The 21,272-nt window shown below is 41.5% G+C and overlaps 1 protein-coding gene across 1 annotated transcript in view; it reads left to right on the top strand.

The window, feature by feature from the left end:
* AKAP6 (A-kinase anchoring protein 6) overlaps positions 1-21,272 on the top strand; it is a 516,415-nt gene that overhangs the window by 168,748 nt on the left and 326,395 nt on the right. Inside the window, exon 3 of the mRNA XM_081157931.1 lies at positions 14,020-14,377. Within this exon, the coding sequence (XP_081014057.1) occupies positions 14,054-14,377 (324 nt within the window). The 5' untranslated portion in view covers positions 14,020-14,053. The remainder of the gene's footprint in view (positions 1-14,019; positions 14,378-21,272) is intronic.

Here is a 21,272-nt window from a genome sequence, read left to right as displayed (position 1 = left end):
AGGGACCAGGCAGGAGAAACTCTCATCTGCATCCCCGGAGACCCTGAAAGGACCCTATGTGTGGCTCCAGCTTCTTCCAAGCCATGGTCTGTCAGTCTGCCAGCAGTTCTGAGGGCTCAGGGTCCCAGTAGGAGACCCTCCCATATGTGCCCTGGGAGATCCTGAAAGGGCCTGTACTCCAGGCCCCTCATAGCTTCAGTCTGAGAGCAGTTTTGCTGGCACAGAAACCAAGCAGCAGACACGCCTATCTGCACCCCTGGAGATCCTGAAAGGGCCCTGCAGTTGGCTCCAGCCCCTCAAGTCACAGTCAGGGACCAATTCAGCCTTCTCAGGGACCTCGCAGGAGACATGCCTATCTATGGCTCCAGAACCAGATGGCAGACCTCAGTCTTGGCTGTGGAACCTGAAATGACCATGGTCCAGCGCCAGTCCTACCCACCCAGGGACCAATCCAGTGATCAGGCAGCAGTTGTCCCAGGGGCCTGGTAGGAGCTACACCTGCTGCACACCTGGTAATGTGCCCACTGTCCTAGGACACAGCTGTAGACCCTGAAGTGGATACTTGTTCCAGCACCACTTTACTGAACAAGATATTAGAGGCAGTTTTTTCCACCTAGTGGCATCACTTGAGACCCAGGTAACAAGACTGCCGACCACCGATTTCACTGCGTACCCAGCAGCAGCCTCCTAGTCAGCTCCAGTACAGCATAGCTGTGATTCTGGAGGGAATCCCATCAACCCGAGGAATAAACTGGAGGTTTTTACTTGCTGAAATGGCTGAAAGAGGTGTTGGCTCCTTCAAATGCACAGACACCAATCAAACCTGCATGGATCATTAAGAATCAGGCAAATGTGACAACACCAAAGGAAACTAATCAAGCTCCAGTAACCAGCCTCGAAGACATCGAGATCTACAGTTTGCCTGACAAAAAATTCAAAATAATCTTCTCAAAGAAAGTGAGTGAAATGCAAGAAAACACAAACAGCTAAACAAAATCAGGAAAACTAGGCGTGAACAAAATGAGTTTAATAAAGGAATAGAAATCATAAGAAAGAACCAAACAGAAGTATGCCTTGAAGATAAAACTGTCCTTCAGAAGTGAAGGCAAGATAAAGACATTTCCAGACAAACAGAAGCTACGGGAGTTCATTACCACCAGCCCTGCCTTACAAGAAATGCCAAGGAGAGGCCTTCAAGTTGAAATGAAAGACCACTAACAACATGAAAACATAAAAGGGAAAGGTAAATATACAGTCGAATTTAGAATCCTAATAGTGTGATGGTGGTGTGTAAATCACTTAGATTTTCAGTATAAAAGTTGAAAAGTATATTAAAAATAACTATAGCTACAGTAATTTGATAATGGATGCACAATATAAAAAAAGATAAAGTGTGACATCAATAGCATAAAATGTGGGGGGAAGAGAAAAGTGTAGAGTTTTTTAAATGAGGTTGAAGGTAAGTTGTTATCAGCTTAAAATAGACCTCTAAACCTTGTAAACATCTACAAGGTGTTTTAATAAGCCTCATGGTAACCACAACAATAAAACTTTTAGTAGTTACCACAAAAAATAAATAAATAAAAAGAAAGGAATTAAAGCATACCGCTAAAAATATAAATGTAAAGGAAGACAACAAGAGAGGAAAAAGCAACAAAGGAACTAAAATAACAGTAAAAAAACAACAACAAAATAGCAGTAGTAAGTCCTTACATACCAATAATTACCTTAAACATAAATAAACTTCTCCAATCAAAAGATGCAAAGTAGCTGAGTGTAATAAAAACACAAGATCTAACCATATGCTGCATGCAAGAGGCTCACTTTTGCTTTAAGGACAAATATAGGTGGAAAGGGAAGGGATGGAAAAAGGTATTCCATGCGAATGGTAACTGAAGGACAGCAGGAGTAATGTAGCCCTCTTCCATATAAGAGTCGTCTTTTAAATTTTCATGTTATTTCACACATTTTGATGGAAGCAGAGAAAAAAACCATATTCTCTCCTCTGTTTGTGTTTTATATTATGTAAAAAATGAAATAAAACACAACTCTCTTTATAAACTCCAGCTTAATTAAAGGTCATTCAGAACGCACTTACTTTAAAAATGGAGTCAGCTGTTTGTTAATGAAATATTCCGGATTGCTCGTTTTCAGGCGTAGGAAGTAACATTTCTTGTTGAGGAAACTCATTCAAAGGACCCGAGTATCCAAATCAATGTTCGAATCATAAAGAACTATTAGCAATGATGGATCGGGGCAAAGGGCACAATGAATAGAAGCTGTGAAAGCAGAATCTGTCTGAGATTCATTGTATTTGGCTGCAAATGACTAAGGCAGACCAAAATAGCTGTGTCATGTGATGTGTGATGTGATTGTGAAGCATTAATTGAAAAATTATAAATGGATGATTTCTAAAGCCTGTTGGAGAAGGACCATTGTTTCCGAGTGTCACATCAATTGTAACTATTGCTAACAAAGCAAGATATAAAAAATTAAGAAGTTTTCAAGTGCCTGACTAGCTTCTGAATGACAGCCACTCTTGGATAATGCTTGTGTGCTTGGATGATGACCACAGCAAGGCTTGGTTAGTGGTAAGTGATAAGATCAAATGGCTGGCAGGGTTTTGCTTTCAACTCAGGCTTCAGCGCTCTTATGGCAGAGGGGAGAGAGTATGAATTGGCCTGTTACAGTGATCAGCATCTTTTGTCCTTTATACTTCTGTGATTTAGAGGAGCCCCTATTTTTTTTTTTTTTTACAACAGTACAAATGGCCTTTATTGGTTGCAAAGGGAAGTGGAAAAGCGGGGGATACGACAGCTCTGACTCCTGGGGTGACTTCACGGACTCTGGACACCCTCTAAACCTAATTTTTTTTTAAATCTGTTTTTCCATCTTTGCTGAAAGGAAGGTCTGGCAAAGCATTCTGTAATATTCAAATCTAATTTTCTAGGGTTGATGAAGGATGTCTTAGGTTTTATTTTAGAGGCTTTTATGTAGCTAGCTCTTACTCAGCAATTTCTATTATTGCCATTTATTTCATTAAGCTAGAGAATAAATAATTTATTAAGAAAAAGACAAAAATTCAATGAAGATGAAGATGAAGTTATGCTAAATTGATATATGCCTCATGCTTTTATTGTCTACCAGCATACACAGAACAAAAGGATTTATGGGCGTGTACTGTCTGTCTGCTTTTCACTAGAAAATATGTATTTTATTTTTCTTTGAAGGTTCATAATTTACAACTTTTATGTGTTCTAGAAATGACTTTTTTAAACTAATTCATGTCAGAACAAGTTATACTTTATCAGACACTTACCTTAAATTTATTTATTTTTAATTTTTTAAAATTTATTTTTTGTTAATCCTTACCTGAGGATATTTTTTCCATTGATTTTTTAGAGAGAGTAGAAGGGAGGGAGGGGGGGAGACACACACACACACACACACACACACAGACACACACATTGATTGGTTGCCTCCCGCATGCGCCCCGACCGAGGCCAGGGATGGAGCCTGCAACTGAGGTACATGCCCTTGGCCAGAACTGAACCTGGGACCCTTCAGTCCTCTGACTGACTCTCTAACCACTGAGCAAAACTGGCTAGGGATATAAATATTTCTTTTTAAAAATAACATTCTGTTCTTGTTTCAGGGATATAATATCTTATCTCTGATATTTCTTTTTCATCAAAATTATCTTTTCCTTGCATAATATGCTTTCTTCAAGGTACTTCTATCATCAACTGTGCCCAGTGTTCTTAAATCCAGAGAACCTTTGATTGGTCCTTTCTGGAGAATAAAACTCTAGTCTTCTACTAAAATTGGGAGTGGGAACAACCACCTAGTAGCAATATAGAATAAGGAAAGACCTAGAGTTCTGCTTTTGAAACACTTTTAAGTCAAAATTAATGTTCTCAATGCATCTTTCTCCTTTTGGCCCAGGAGGCCAAATTCGAGGTTAAAGGTACAGTCCTGTAAGACTGCCAAGTCTGCTCAAAACTTCTGACACTAGCTCTAAGTTTAGGGGTACCCAGGGCTATCCTCAATTTTGCTCAGCTGGTAACAAATTTGGGGGTCCTCACGGTCTCCTTCAGATCTGATAATTTGATAGAACAACTCACAGAACTCAGGAAAGTGCTATACTTATGATTATAGTAATATTGTCACAAAAGGATGCAAGTTAGAACCAGCCAAAGGAAGAAACACATAGGGCGGAATCTGGGACTGAGAAGGTTCCAAACACAAAGCTTCCATGTCCTCAGAATGTGTTACCCTCTTGTCATTGAAGTGTGACAATACTCATGAAGTATTGCCAACTTGGGGAGTTAGCTTGAGCTTCACTGTCCATAGTTTTTATTGGGGCTTTATTACTTAGGCATGACTGATTGAATGATTGCCTGCATGCTTGCCCAAAGTTCCAGCCCTCTAATCACGTGGTTGATCTTTCTGTCTGGCTAGCCTCGGCCATGAGTCACCTTGTTAACATAAACTGTCAAGTGTGGTCTGAGAGGCCCACTGTGAATAGAAAAAATACTCTTATCAGGAAATTCCGAGGGTTTGGAGGTTACCTCTCTAGAGTTGGAACAAAGGCCAGACTTCTCTTTGGTAAAGTTAATTCTTCACTGCACACTTTCCCTCTCTCCTTCCAGAGGTACCTGGCTCTGATACTGTTGTAATTAGCTCATTATTAATAATAAGAAAGGAGCTAAAGGGAGGCCAGACATTATAATAATGGCCATCTGGGCAGCTTCACCTTGAAGCTGCAATTTTACACTCCCAAGGGAGTGTAAATACTACCGACCTATTCCCCACAGATTACTGGGGGAAGGGGTCCAACAAATGGGAGATAGACATGTGAGCAATAAAGTCGGGATGACATAGGGAAGATGCCTGTCAGTCAAACCTGGGAACAGAGATTGTTGGCCAGACTGAGTAGGGCCAACCCAAGCTCACAAAAGTTTGGGAATACATAATCCCCTAGACAAAGGACCTCTCTCTCTTGGCTCTTGGCTCTCTGATTCCTTTGGCTTTGCTCCTGCCCATGTTCCCTCCATAGCCATGTGGCCCTGTGGACCTTACATGCAATGGACTGATTGACTGAAACAGGGAACGGAGACTAAGCTAGCCTTATGCTGGATTGGATTGTGCCCTAACGTGGAGCGAAAACTCTGGGCAACGGCTTTAATTCTAGCCCTGTTGAAGTCACAGCTATACTACTTCTGTGGTGGGACAGAAGAAAATGGGACCCTGAAAACTCAGGGATTTAATTTGACAAAAATAAAGCTTTCTACAATATCGCATCTTCCCATGCAAGCCTCAGAAAATTCTTTTTCTCAGGACATTGCAAGAAGCCCACTTCCACCAGCAACTGGTGGGAATGAGAAGCTCTCCCCGACCCAATAACAGTTCCACCAATTTCAAAATACTTAAAGAATTCTGAAGTAAAATAGGTTGGTTCTTTGCTTTCTGCACTGCTGGCTTAGGGTTTAGCTTTCTTCAGTTGGCTAGGGCACTTATTACTTATTCACCTAATTTCCAGCTTCCAAAAATATTATTGTTTCTTCTCCCATTCTTGACTGTTTATACTGAAGTTCAATCCGAAAAATCCTCTGCGGTAGTGTTAGTGGGGTTTCGGGAAGGAGCAAAATTAGAGACACATATTTAGTTGGCTCTCTCTACCCAGAAATCACCCAGCACTCTCTCAATATATTTGTCAATAGCAACTTTCTGTAAAATACCCATTTACACATGGTAAGTAAACACTGAATTAGCAAACATTTCTATATTGCTGCATTAATACAGATAAGTAGCTAATTTAGGCTTCAGAATCTTTAAAGGGCTCATTCCCTTTCCACTTTACTTATTGAGGTTATAAAAGATAAATACCCTCTTATCACGTATTTACTGGGGATGAAAATATGGGGGTAGAGGAGGACCTTTTAACTTTGGAGTTATCTATTTTTACAATGTTTCCATTCATCTATATTACTTTTTAATTATTTAAAAAAATTTTAGAACAAGAAAGAAAAGTAAAAACATTACATAAAAGATCCTTAAACTGTTTCCGCTTCATATATATTATGCTAGGGTTAATGGAGACCTAAAAATGGAGATTTCATTTTATATTAATGGAGTATTAGGTCAGAGCACAGAACTCCTTTAATCACTCAGGTGTAAAAGTCAGACTCTTAGGCACCCTCTCTCTCAATCTTCCCCACTCTTCCCTCTCTCCTCTCTTTGTCTCTTTTTTTCTGGGCTAGAAAGAAGTTTTTTAGGTTACATTTTATATTACTGAAGTTTGTCTGGAAAAGAAGATGTTGCTCCTCTAATATTACTGATTTCTCATTTCATTTTCTTGGTGAATAAGAGTACATGCATTGATTTTTCTGTCCCATTCTAGGACATAGCTATAATTCTATTTCTCTTCTTTTACAATCTTTTTAGATTCCCTGCTCCCTGTGAGATTCATTCTAAACTCCATTGCATGATAGTCACAGTCCTTTTATGATATGGCTGCAACTTACCTTTGGCTTTGTCTGTTTCTGGTCCCCATCAAATTCCCAGTTCCTCTCAACGTTGAATTACTTGCCTATTCTCCCAGCTTCTTGGTGTTATTTTTGTCCATATAGTTCCCCAGCTCCATTCTTTCCCCACCTCTCTTCTCCCTCTGCCCATCTAAATTATACCCATTATTATAAGCCCATCTCAAATGTTACCCTCTCCAGTAAAGTTTCCCCCTTATCTTTCCTTCCTCCAGGATTAATGCCACTCCACTGGGGGGCCTCACAGGGCTTTTTTCTTGCCCACATCCTGCCCACGCAATAATTAGTGGGTGATTGTGTTTGAGGAGCAGAGTGGAGCAAGGGAGACTGTCTCTATTAAGTTATAATTTCCTTGAGGGTAAATATAATGAATCATATATATACATAACACCTTACATATAGTGGATTCTCAGTAATGTCAGTTGATTTGAAATGAATCTTGTTTCATTTTCTTTGTGTTAATAGCATTGACAAAAACAACAACTGTATAAATTACGTATTAGAGTTTTACAGATCCAGTTCTCAAGACATTTTAAAAAAATATATTTTTATTGATTTCTGAGAGAGAGGAAGGGAGACAGAGAGAGACATAGAAACACCAATGATGAGAGTCACCGAATGGCTGCCTTCTGCACGCCCCCTGCTGTGGATTGAGCCCGCAGCCCGGGCATGTGCCCTGACCTGGAGTCAGGCCGCGATCTCCTGGGTCATAGGTGGAGGTTCAGCCGCTGAGCCATGCCGGCGGGGCTCAAGGCATTTTTTTGAACAACAGAAAGGTAGCTGCCTAATGCTTAAAGGTGATTATTAGCAAGGTAGGGTGGGGGTGAGAAATAGGAACACTCATTAGTGTTCACTAAGTCCAGGTCCACATACCCATGACCTATGGGCACCGTTCGCAGCTGGCTGGCTGATGCAGCCACATGAGTTTTTGAGTGACAGGGACTGACTACTGTGATGGGGGAAAGAAAACACAGAAGGTTTGACGACTAGCTGAGTCAATCTGGGGGTCCCTGCCACAGGAGAAGATCTGAATAACTGGGGGGCAGATTGGGGGTACAGGGCTAAGAGCAGGGTTTAAGCAAGGAAGATGATTGATACAGTGTGTTGTGGCTGACAGAAGGCTCTATGCTCTGGGCTAGAAAATCAGTGGTGGCTGAGGGGGGACCCAGAGAGTGTGCCTGGTCCCTGTGTGATTAGCAGGATGTCATCAGCCATCTGCCCGGGGGCACAGCGTACACAAAAGACATGAAAGGGGAGGAAAAAAAGAGAGATAAAGAGAAAGAGGTAACTTCAGTGATAACACCAGAAAGATCTTTTAAATTGTAGAAATCTGTCTGGACCTCTCCGTTCATTATTTTCAGGCTTCCTCCTCTGCCCCTCCCCCCTTAAGCCTAAGGTCCTTCTCACTGATACCCACTTGCAGGCTGTTCTTTTACGGGAGGATTAGAAAGTGAGGCTCACCTGGGGTCCCCTCAGTGATCCCACTAACCCGTGTTACTGCAGGTGAGCTCCGGAGGGCGTGGGGCTGGGAGAAGAGGGCTGAGGAGGAAGCGCAGTGATTATGGAGACTCCTTCAGGAGCATCTTATAAAAGCTGCTCCCATTTTCCCCCTAAGTAAAAATTTAACGTAATACTTGGCAGGACCTCTCTGGCTCTCTTCTTCAAGAGCTTAAAGCCACTTAAAATTTCCCAACTCTAGAACTTACAGGAGGCCAGGAAGGTAGGTAGACAGCAAGACTTGAAACTAGGTGATGGACTAGGGCCTCATTTATCTAGGTAGGCCACGATGTTTAACTAAGTAACTTATTAAATACGTTCTGTTTTTGTGTTACCTTCCCAGAACCTGATTCTGGAATCCTGGAATCAGATATAGGATGCACATCTTGAGTTCATTTATTTTTCCTTAATGCAATGGTAACATGAGAGCTAACCTCAGACAAAAATAAAAACATTCCAGTGTAACATTTTTTTCTTTCAAAATTCAGTGTCTATGAATAGCTTCTGTGAAGAGTGACCCTGAGAATATGAAAGAAAAAATGAAGAGGGAGACACACGGACACTTAGTGATCCCTAACAATTTCTCTACTGAGGTTTTACAACACGTGCTTTGTAGAAAGTAGGCTTGTTCATTCGGCTAGAATTATGCTTCAGTTTCTCACTTGCTTTTGAAGAAGTGAGCAGAGCACAGAAAGACCGAGAGTAAGTATTTAGGCTTGGGGTTGATTTACATAATGACAAGACTGTCTCTCAAACTCTATACACGGTGATGCTCTTGCTTGGAAAAAACAGATCCTCCCTAAGAAAAGAGAGAGAGAGCTTGAACCTCGGGTTGGCTTTGTCAGCTGGATATGTTAATGTAGTACCATTAATTTATTTACAGATTTATTTATCCTGCTTTAGGATTGCTCTGTTTTCGGGGTACAGTCTTGATTCTTCGGAACTGTGACTGGGTATGCTCTGTCCACCATTCTTTTCCATAGTGACCCTTGTTTTGGCAACTGTCTCCTTTTCCTCAGCTCACTTATCACCGCTTGTTTGCAAAAGCCTGCCTATAACCGCGCAGGCCTGGGGCTTATACATTAGCTTCCAAATAGGGACAGCACAGCAGCCCTCTCTTTGTAAGCGACTCAAGCCGCTGAGGGTGTTTGAAGCTGGTGGCCTGCAGACCTGCACTGTCCTGCAGCCGGAGCAGCCCTAACGCTGGCCTTCAGCTTGTTTGGCCACAAGAAGAGAACCCGAGGGGGGAGAGAAGGAGGAGCCAGCCGTTTAATCCTGAAGGACTTTTAGGGAGAAAAGCATTTACAGTGAGTACAGTCGGCAGATTCCCAGCTTTTCTACTCTTTTATTTCAGAGAGAAAATTGTAAGAGAAGGGAGAGAGAGGTGGGCAGCTCTGATGGCTGTGTAGCTGCATTTGTTGCCTGCTGGTTCGGTAGAGCAGTCTCCTGATTTAAATGTGTCTTATTAAAATTGAATGCATTCTGCTAATGTCAGGTTTCAGCTCAGAACCTGGGGACTGTCAAGGAGATAGCAGAACCAGTCCTTGTTAGGAAGCAATCTATGGTATGTTTCTTCTGTTTCTATAAGGTGATAACTAGAGTGTGATTGGACAACTTTTTCCATAGATTAAAAAAAAAAAAGCTTTAAAATTTTTACTGCTTTCAGCTTTTGCACTTTAAATGTTGAATCTTCTTTGGATTTGTGGAAAGGAAAGAATTTGATCTATGTTATTTTTAACAGCAGCTGGGATAAAGGTGGCATTATCTCTAATGCTGGAAAGGTGGCTGCAGATAAGCATTTGATGGGGGAGGAGGGGAAACAGGGGTCGTTGGGTTCTGGTTGGTCAGTCCCCTCCCGCAGCTCTGGAGCCAGTGGGAACTGGGTGGGCACCTGCATGCGCTCGAGCCAGCGTTTCATTCGCATCTTCAGGAGCTGTTGTCCACTGGCTTTCTCTTCTCCTTTTTACGTTTCTCTGTAACTAGAAAGGAATCTTATTATAAGATGCCTGGTAAAGGAAGTATACAAAACCTACAGTATTTAGAAGAATGTATAGACTTCTGCTGAATTTCGTATTAGTTGTTTGCATTCAAATGGAATAATTTGATGGGAAAGCAGGCTGCAATAGTCATGATAAAGGCAAAAAAAATACACAAAAATACTGCTGTAAGTCTTCACAGTGTGAAGCAGTTTTCCTTTAATTTATAAACTTAAGCTATCTTTTAAATCATATGTGACTTCGTGAAATCAGAAATGAGTTTTGTTGTTTGAGGGTGGTCACTTAAATGTGACCTACTAGAATTGACAATTGAATGTTTATAGTAAATTATCTTCCATGAAAATTGGTAATTAATCAAATTTATGCCTCTTCTCAGGTTTGCAATGCTATTTGACACATGCAGTATTTCTTTCCCAGTGGCAAAGTTATATGTTAGGAAAGTAAATAGAAGCAAAAATAAAACTTGAGTAAAGTGCTTTGCTTTATTTTTCTGGGTTAAGGAAATTCTCTTGTTTACAGTCTGATCAGTTAAATATAGAAACATTACATCCAGGTTGAAATTTTATAACGCAGGAAAACTTTGTTTTGACAGCTTGATTGTAAGGTTTCTTTGCCCTTTATGTGATGCACAGCAACTATAGTTTTGTTTAATGTTTTTATTTTATTCTGTTACATATATAAAACCACATCTGTCTGTGTTGTCAGTCTTAAATTGCAAACTCCCGGAGGGGATAATCTTCCATATTTGTTTCTCTAGAAACAATTAGCAACACATAATGTGTAAATAATGATTTACAAAATGCATTTGCATGGTAATAATTTCTTCCTTTCTATTAAGTAGGACAAATCTATTGATGCTGTTTGTGAGCTTTGGTAAAATGGAAGGCCATCACTTAGCAGCTACACAGCTCTCAGTACAGGCAGGATACTTCCAATAGTTTTGATATCTCTGGATAAACAGGTCATCACAGATTTTTAGGGACAAATGGGATCTGTCATGTAGGCCAATTTTGTCAGATAAGGTAACTGAGACCCAGAAATGTGGAGTATCTTGCCCCAAATTGCACAAAACTGTGCTGTGCTTGCTCGGTGCACAGCCTGATGGTATTTATAGAAATGTATGTTGGGACATAAATTGCATTGAGCCAGTTCTTTGGTATGTTCTTTAGTTTACAGCATGATGTATATTCAGAGAAGACACAGCCCTTGATTTAGGAGTTTCAGAGCAAACACAATGACCAGGAGTCATTTTTTAGTTGTACAGGGCTCTTGGGCAGGGGTCTGGAGGCGAATGGCTGTGGGTGTAGCTTAAAGAGCTCATTGTACACCGCCCTGGCATTTAGTTTTCTAGTTCGAATGAGTCTGGTTTCTTACAAGAGGGAACCACTGTGACGCCAGCGTCCTTGTCATTTACCACCAGTTCTATGACCTTGCACTATAAACCTTTATTAACCTTTGTTCATCAGGTTCCTTTCTGGGACTGTGATCCTAAACAGATCCCCCAGAGGGCAGGGATTGATTAAAAATTTAAAAGTGCTTTGGGAAATCAGAATCAGAGCCTGTCTGAGATTAAGGTATGTTCTTTTAAGAAGCAGCATGGTGCCCTGGCTGGTTTGGCTCAGAGGTTAGAGTGTCTGCCCGTGGGCTGCAGGGTCTTTGGTTCAATCCCAGCCATGGGCACGTACCTCCATTCCAGGCTCCATCCCTGGCCCTGGCCTCATGCGGGGGCAACCAATCAATGTTTCTCTCTTTCTCCCACTCTCTCTGAAAAAGCAATGGAAAAAATGTCCTCGGGTGAGGATTAAAAAAAAAAAGAGTATATGAGATTATCTTTTTTAAAAAAAGAAGTAGTATGGTAACTAAGTCTTCCTGGAGTTGTATCGCTCCCAGTGAAATTTTGATTTCTTCTAATTGGTTTTTTAAAATAGCCAGGTATAATAGTATTATTTTAAAAACTGTATGCAAGAGTAATTAAAAATGTAGGGCATAGATTTCTTCCTGTTGTAGTCAAGCAGAGGAAATGGTTGAATTGAAGCCTAAAGCCATTCTGGTACCAAAGTGATACACCTACATTATAACATAATATTTTGCTTTTAGCAAATAACTTTGCTTTCAAAAATTTATCTGTAAACCTCCTTATCATTTAATTTAAAAATAAGATGCTCAATAAATCGGAGAGGGGCAGCACGCTGCAGAATTAGAAGGTTTCAGAAATAAAATGTCATAGGAGTAACTTATTTTATTTTTAAATGTTTTTATTGGTTTTAGAGAGAGAGGAAGGGGGAGAGAGAGAGACAAACATCAGTGTGAGAGAGAAACATCAATTGGCTGCTTCCTCCACGCCCCCTATTGGGGACTGAGCCCTCAGCCTAGGCATGTGCCCTGACCTGGTGCATGGGGTGATGCTCCGCCAACTGAGCCGCACCAGCCAGGGCAGTAGTAACTTATTTTTAAGGCTTTTGTTAATTCAACAAGTCTTTTAATTCCCTGTGCCCATTCCTGTATGGAAAGTTACATGTTCCTAGTAAAACTGGGATCTTTCTTGATTCCCGCCCCCATTTTTGTAGGTAAAATATTTTTTTGTTGATACTAAGTGAATATTAAGAATCTAAAGATATATAGGCTACTTTCTGACAATCACATTTAATTTTATATTTTGATCAAACAGACTTCAAGGGAATGGAGCTATAAATAAACTTGAATGTGTAGAACCAGAAAAAGCCTTATAAAAGGAAGAGACCCATTGCCCTGAGTAAAAGAAGCTCCTACTGAAGCTAAAAGTAATGTCTGTTTAAAATGTTTAACATACAAGATCCAAAAAGTTGTTCATTTATAATAGACTGGTTCCAGAAGAAAGATAAATTACATAGCTAGATAATTAGTAAGTTAATCAACTTTATTTAAAAAGCAACCTTACCTTATTGTGACTTACACATGTTATTTTTCATGTATTTGATTAACATTTTTTTGATTAACATTTTAATGTCATGTGTTTAAGAGCCCTTTTCTTACTCTTGAAATTCCAGAGCCTCTAAATATTTCAACATGACCAAATACTAATGTCATTTAGGTTGAGAGTTAATTAATTATATGATCCACGTTTTATACTTTTCAGGAAGGTATTGGGATTATTATATAATATCTGTTTATCTAACACACCATAGAAAGGAGCAACCTTTCCTGAATTCAGCGCACTGTTTCCACCAACTCAAACATGTTCCCTCTCTTGTTACCCCATGTATTGAATATATTGGTTACAACAGTCAAAACAATGGTTGGATGCTTGTAGTAGAAAAGTCCCAAATGCTAGTGGCTTAAATAAGATAGCAGTTTGTTTTTCTCTCAGTAAAGGAAGTCCCGGGCAGCAGTCCAGGACGGATACAGTAGCTCCTGGTTATCATGTGGGACCCATGTTCCTACCACTCTACTCTCACACCCTCTACCTGACCTACTCAGAGGCATCTCCTGGTCCGAGATGGCAACTAGAACTCTAGCCATGAAGTCCACGTTACAGGCTGGAGGAAGGAGAAAAGCAGAAGGGCAAAAAGGGGCCCCTCCTAATTGAGTCAGGTCCTTGTAAGCAGCTTTCCTAGACTTTCTACACAGGAGTTCCACTTAGATCTCATTGTTCAGAACTTAGCCACTCGCCACACCTAGCTACGATGGAGATAGGGAGTGTAGTTTTAAATTCTTGGCAGGAATAGGTACAGCTGAAAACCAGGATTTTGTTACTAAGGAATGAGAAGAGAATGGACGTTGGGGTAGGCAATTCCACATGGTTTTGTGTTCCTGTTATATGTCGGGTCTTGGGGCTCCTATGTAGAAACTTAAAACACCTCTATCTGTGTTTGCTATGAGCTATGGTTTCTTAATTTAGAAATGTGGCTTAATTTAGAAATCCTGTTTCTTCTGCGAAGTATCATTTCTTTATTTGGCAATCTTGTCTGACTCTTGCTTTCTTCTTTCCTCTTGCCTTTCAGCTGTTTTGGAAAGAAGTAAGGTTCAGACTTCTCCATGTTAACCATGAGTGTGACACTTTCCCCCCTGAGGTCACAGGACCTGGATCCCATGGCTACTGATGCTTCACCCATGGCCATCAACTTGACACCCACCGTGGAGCAGGGTGAGGGAGAAGAGGCGGTGAAGGATGTGGATGCTGACCAGCAATATGAAAAGCCACCCCCTTTGCATACAGGGGCCGACTGGAAGATTGTCCTTCATTTACCTGAAATTGAGACCTGGCTCCGGATGACCTCAGAGAGGGTCCGGGACCTGACCTACTCCGTCCAGCAGGACTCAGACAGCAAGCATGTGGATGTGCATCTAGTTCAACTAAAGGTAAGGGAGGTTTCTGGGCTCTGGCACATTCCAGACAGGAGGCTGGAAAGGCTGTGGCACCTAGAGCCAAATTCTGTCATTCTCAATGAGGAAATGTCCAGGAAGAAAAATAGAATAACTGATTTGAAAACATTATCTTTATAGATAAACATGGACAGAATTCTTTCCTGATTTGACTTTATGCGCTGAGTATCTAGAATAAAACTGACCTTTGGGGATAATGCTGAAAAGTGGGAAGAAGAGAAGTGTTATAAAAGGTTTAATAAATAGGTAAAACATCAAACCGAGCAGGGATTGTGATTATGTGTCTGAGATGATTATCTTCTGTTGAAATTGATGCTGCCGTTGTGGCAAACAGTGGGCTCTGGCACGAGGGGGAAGGACAGGGTTCTCTTTTTGGGACGAGTCATTTCATCTAAGTACAAGGCATCATGCAGGACAAAGGTGCCTTTGTAACAACTAATCTAAAATTCAGACATTGAAAAATGTCTGTGGCTTCTAGAGCCCTTAACAAGACTGATGTTGATAATAATGAAATAGAGGTGCTGTTAAAGAGTGCTGTAATAGAGATTTTGGCCGAGGGACCCCAAAATACAGTGGATCTTGTCCTGTCATAGCCGTTCCTCTCTTCCAGGTCCCTGAGCGAAATGCATGTTCTGGTCAATGACCAGCAAAGCCAGGCAGATTTATAACCAATCAGGGCATTGGACCCAACCTCCAATGTAGATTTCTAGTCAGGGACTTGAGATCCTAAGGAGAATTTCTTTACCTAAGCCAGTTCACCCTAAATGATGTTGAAACCAAAGGCCAAACAGATTCTTGACTATTAATACTTACATGGCTTGTGCAGCCATCTGGGTGAGAGGAAAGATGCGCAGTTAAGAGAAGGCACGTGCCCCAAAGCCTAACCAAAGCCGGCTCAGCTTTCTAGGGCTGGTTCAGGGGATTCTGGATCCAGCTGCCACATGAGAGAGTGTCCAAGAGAGGAAAGGAGGGAGTTGGGAAGAGAGAGAGAAAACAAAAGAGCCAGGATGCCAAGGTGACTGGGCTCTCACGAAAGGGTAGCAGAAATGGCTAGAAGCAGCGTCAGTGGAATGCAGGCCTGGCTGGTTGCCACTGCGGCAGCGGGCAGTGCCTCCGCCCCTGGAGCACAGCTCCTTTAATCCAGGAGCAGCTCTCAGCAACTCAGGCTGGAGCGAGAGGGCGGTCAGGGGCCCCACTTCACCCCCGCCTGTTTCCTCTAGTGCTCCCCTCCCATGCGGCTCCCGCAAGTAAATACAGGGCTGGGTTTGTAGGAAAACTGGACTGTCCTCCAAAATCTTTCAGATTTACACAGAAAAGGTGGCAAATGATATAGGAGAATGGGAGAAAATGGAAACCTCTTGAGAAGACGCCACTGAAAATGCCACTAAGGGCCCCTAAAAACATTAATGTGTTAATTTATTTTATTTAATTGCTTAACTAATGCTGAAGTGAAAATTAAAACTTTAATTTCAAGTAGGAGTGTAAAGTTTTTGTAAAATCAGCCAAGGTCCTGTTTAGTGTTTGAGAAATCACCTTTAGGGTGACTTGCTTAGCTTTTCACGTTGGAATTGCCTATCACCCTCTCGCCTTAGCCAGAAAGCATCTTACACCTGTCTCTCTCCAGCTGTCTATCCAGCTCTGTCCCACAGAGTGGTCTGTCTCCTCTGCCTTAGGAAGGTAGGAGGTCAAGACAATAATCACATAGTGTAGCTAATTAATGACCTAAAGGGATTAATTGCAATAGTCTTATGTTAATTTAATTCTAGGGTTTCTATTAATACTGTTTTGATGTTTATTTCATCAAACAGTTTTACAACCAACATTCTCTTATAATGTTCTCAAATATCCTGTAATAATAGAGCACAAAGTCATCAACTCTGGCCAGTGAGTTGTGGCCACCTCTCAACTAGGGTTTAGTTTTGGCTCCCTAATCTGCTTAAAGGTTCCCCTTTACTTGTGTAATATTTCTTTATTTGGCCAAACAAGCACTTTCATGCATTTGCTTAAAAAAATGCATTTTAAATACATGTCAGTTATTCAGATCTCCACATTGATCCACAAGAAAAAAGGGGGGATTGGGCTCAGTGTTTTATATATGGAAACACAGCAAAACAATCAGGTAGAAGCAGCTCTCAGTTGAGGTAAATGGCAAAGAAGAGGAGCAGGCCCAGCCTGGCTCCCACTGCCTTGGTGAGTTACTTAATTTATCAATTTACAATAAAAGACAACTGCCACAGGGACAGGAATGTCATGGCTTTAAGGGACCATTTAGGTGCAAGCAATTTCTAAATGTGTATATTCACTCCATTTTCTCCCATGAGCCCCACTGCCTAGCTGACACTTCTGCTTGTGCTTCTAGTGAGCATCTCACACCTGCTATGCCCATCAGAAAGCTCTTGATCGCCCCTCCCCCATGTCTCCCCCCCCCCCCCAGTCTTCCCAATTTCAGTAAAAGACACCATTCTTTGCCAAGCCAAAGCATGATTCTGCAGCCTACATACATGTCTATTAACAAGCTCAGGGGATCCTTCTTGAAAATGCGCCCTAAAGCCATTCCAGCTCCTCAGCACTACTGATGCTGCCCCCTCTCAAACCCCATCGCTGCTGCCTGGGCTCCCTTTAGAGCCCCTCTGCCACCCTGCAGTTCATTCTCCACACAGTAGCCAATGGGATCCTTTAAAAATATAAATCAGGTCCTGTTACTCCCCTGCTTCCTGTTAGCTTCCAATAAAACCCAAATCTCTTTCTGTGGCTCTGCCTCTGCCAGCTTCTCTGCCCCTGCTTCCTGTTACTTTCCCTTTATTCATAAAAGCTTCAGGCACATTGGAAATTCCAAAGAAATGTCGGGCTTGTTCTTGCCTCCTAGCTTTTCCTGTTCCCTTTGCCTGGGAACTCTCTTCGCCTGTCTTTGCCTGGCAGATCCTGGATCCTCGTCAAGCAGTCAGCCGGAGGTGCAGCCAAGTTCTAGCATGTAGAGGCACAAGCCTGGGAGGGGGTTGGGGTGAGGCGGGGCCTCTGCAGGTTTGGGGCAGAGAGAGCACCAAAGAGAGGAGCTACCGTTCCCTAACTGGTCTACGTGCCTCACATGCCCTTTCACATTGCTTGCTGGTCGATGCATAACTTAAAAAAAAGTTAGTTGAAAAATGCTATTAAAAAACAAAAGTCAACTGAGTAAACTTACAGATCTCTTTGACTTTATTCAATGATTCGTGAATCAGGCAGCACCCCATCTAGCAGAAAGAAAGGAGCTCCAAGGAAGGAAGGCTTTTATAGGCAGAAAGGGAGGAGGGAGGGGAAAGAGTGGATTGTTTCAGGCAAGGGCATCTCATCTTCCGGGGTAAGAGGGGTCTAAGCAGGTGGATGACCTCCCTAGTGCTGACCAGGAAATTCCAGACTGACTGACAAGATTACATTCCTGAGAGAGGCTACAACTGCAGTTAAGTTAGGTATTAAGTCTTAGTTTGGTGACATGGGACTTAGCACAAGTTACTCCACTTGGTCCTGTTGTCTCTTTTTTAAACAATGCTTTTGGAAAGTGCTCGGAGTAGGGTCAGCCTCTGGTTTTATATTAAATGTCACTTTCTCAGTGTAGCTATTTCTGATCTCTATTCTTAAAACACATATCCCCCTTTCCAGCAATTATCTAGCCTATTTTTCAGCTTATTTTGTACAGTGATTCTTATTATTAGCTGCAGTTGTCTTGTTTATTTGCTTGCTTGTTTGTGTTAGCCCCAAGGACCTCAAATGTTTAATTATCCACTGTATTCCTTTGCATAGGACATGGGCCTTGCTCCGTGGGGGCTCAGTTCACTTCTGTGGTTGGATAGATGAGCCCAAGTTTGTATGGTCAGTGCCTTCTCTCCCCATACACAGGCTTGTACCAGATGTCACATAAGGCAGGCTGCTTGGTGAGGACTGAATTAGGACAAAGGCATTGGGCGAATCAAGGCCAAGTGCTTTGGGAGTGTTGCTGCCCCATCAGGGTGGTTCAGAAGTCTTGGAGATCTTGCCTGGGGAGTCTGCCTCGGAGAATCTATTCTCTCTGTATGTGGCTGTGCCTGGCCCTCCTCTCCGCCTTTCTGTTTGACTCCTTTTTAGTAAGGGTTTTAGTCAGTAAGTGTATTCCTCGGTCTTCTAGACCTGGAGCCACCCTTTGTCTTTAAAGGTAACTTTATCTTCTTGGTCATTGTGTTGATCTTAAAATTTATTTATCAGAGACTACTCTTATCAGCCTTATTTCCAAGTTCTTAGGGGAAGTTTTATTGTGACCCCCAGGATGAACTACAAACCACTAATATAATATTCCCATGTTAAGGGAGGTGAGGAGTGATTGTTCTAGAGAGTGAATAAAAACATCTAACCTTAAGATTAAAATATGGAAACAATGCAATATATTCTACTGGGTCGTTTTTCCTCATTTTTTTAAAACTGAAAATGCAGTTCACATATTTTGCTTTCGCTTCCAGATATTCTTTAGTAAGAAGCACGAGAAGCCAGCTGAACCATTTTTAGAAACCACCTCCCCTCCTCCCAGTGCTCCTTTGGATTCAGAGACTGTGCTGTGCAGGAAAATCAGACCAAGAGCCTTAAAAGATTTTGACTTTGACTGAGACTTCTGGTCTGGATGAATGTATTTGGGTGCTAAATAGGCAAATTAGGCACCTCTGCTTACTGATTGACAGTCTTCCTAGAGAAAATATTATTTGTATCCTAGAAACATGATAGCAGGAAAGAGGCGAGGCTTAAGCTAGTTAGCATTAGCTAAGTGACATCGCTGAATGACAAAGAGAAGTGATTTAGCTGAAATCAACTCCCCAAATAATCCACTTTAGATAAATTCTACTCCCTACTACCTCCAGATGAAATTTGTGTCTGTTCTTTGACTTTGGTCTGATTTTCAAAATTAGAATCCAGTGACTCACATGGGGTCTGGAGGGTTTGCTAGAACAAAGGCTTGAATTCTATCCACGGCTGGGGTTGGCACATCGCATGTGCCCGATGGTGGAAGTCTTGGGATGATGGAGCTCTTGGGAGAGGGTCTGGCCTCACTATGGAGCAATGAGTCTGCCCCAGCACAGGGAGAAAGGGAGGGAGTGGTGGTTTGTGGTAAAGTGTGTTCCTGGGCCTGGAACCCATCCCGAGCAGCCGCGCCCTGGGCAGCCTGGGTACCCAGTGAGGGGAGTGGTGAGACTTGGAGGGCCTCTCAGCTGACTCTCCACCTGGGCTTCTCCCCAACCCTTGCTCAGCAGGTGTAGGGGAAAGTATAGTCTCCCACTGTTGCTAACTGAGTTCTGCCTGAGGTGGCAGAGATGCTACCAAAGCCTCAGCTAGAGAGTCCCAGGTCTGCTGCCTGTGACAGTGAGCAAGTCAGGGTTGATTTTTGGACAAATCTAAAATGCCCTAGGATTCTCAGAAATTCTCGATAAAAGAAACTGTAACTAAACTTCTAACATCAGTAGTTTGGGGAGTGGAGGATTCTGATCTTAATGTTAATATAACCACATGTTAAAGCCCGAAACATTCAATTCATAGCATCTCTGGGTTTCCAATTTCTAATGCATCTAAAGTTAAGTAAGCATCAGTATTTTTTTTGGTATTTTTAAAAAAATATATCTTTATTGATTTCAGAGAGAGGAAAGGAGAGGGAGAGAGAGAGGTAGAACCATCAATGATGAGAGAGTCATTGACCGGCTGCCTCCTGCACACCCCTGACTGGGGATCAAGTCGGAAACCCGGGCATGGGCCCTGACCGGGAATCGAACCCCGATCGCCTGGATCCTAGGTCAACGCTCAACCACTGAGCCACACACGGCTGGGCAGTAAGCATCAGTTTAAGCTTGAAGACAAAATATCTTTGTTTTTTGGGAAGTGCAAATATTTTTCTTTTTACCCTTTAGACTGTTGTTTTTCAAAAAGTACATTTCAGTCCATTTAATGAGTTGTGAGATCAATTTAGTGAATTAAAGAGCTAAAACAATAAAATAGAATTACATGAAGTAAGGATAAATACTATTTTGTGAAATTTGGTTTTAGTTATATACATTTATATATATGTGTGTGTGTGTGTGTGTGTGTGTGTGTGTGTGTGTGTATATATATAAAATTTGTCTTTCTCTGAGTCAAGGCCAGAACAGTTTGATAGTTGCTGCTTTAGACCACTCTCAACCTTTGGTATGTACTTTAATTTTGGAAAGTACTTTAATTATGTAAGTAAATGCAGCCTGGTACAAACTTTTGCAACATCATTGCTTTTTGTACTTATATGGGATCAGAACTCACATGAAATACCCATTAAATGGCAACCTCAAAAGCATATTCTAAGCCTCAGGAACCTGGAAAATGAAGTTGATTTCTCTGTTGATGGGTATGAAGATGTTAAAATTTTTTATTTTCCCTAAAGCCCAGATTTGTGGCTGGAATCTCTTCTTTGGTTGATGTGTCTTCCTTAGGAGGTATCTTCTCAGAAAAGCTGGATACTTGTTGTAAAGTGTCCTGGGAGTGTGGTTTCAGTATAACACTTATCAGTGGAAAAGTTTCTCTTATTAGAATCCAGATCATTTAAGAATATTTGATATTATTGACCAATAAAATGAATGAAATAAAAAGAATATTTAGTGCTTGAAAAGCTAATTTTAGATGCTTAGGAGATCCAAATATGTGGGAAAATTTATCTCAATTATTGATTAATTATCTTCCACCCCCTATACACACATCCTATGCTGAAAAACAGGTTAAGTGCTAAATAAATACTTTTTGATTATTAAATGATTAATGTACAGAGCGAGGCAAAAGTAGGCTTACAGTTGTGAGTACACAAAGCAGTTTATTTTTGTATTATTATTTATTAAGTATTGCAGTTTTTTCCATACAA

Source organism: Miniopterus schreibersii (assembly GCF_964146895.1).
Source record: "Miniopterus schreibersii genome assembly, chromosome: 1".
In the NCBI taxonomy this organism is placed as follows: Eukaryota; Metazoa; Chordata; class Mammalia; order Chiroptera; family Miniopteridae; genus Miniopterus; species Miniopterus schreibersii.
This window is presented reverse-complemented; position numbering and strand designations above follow the sequence as displayed.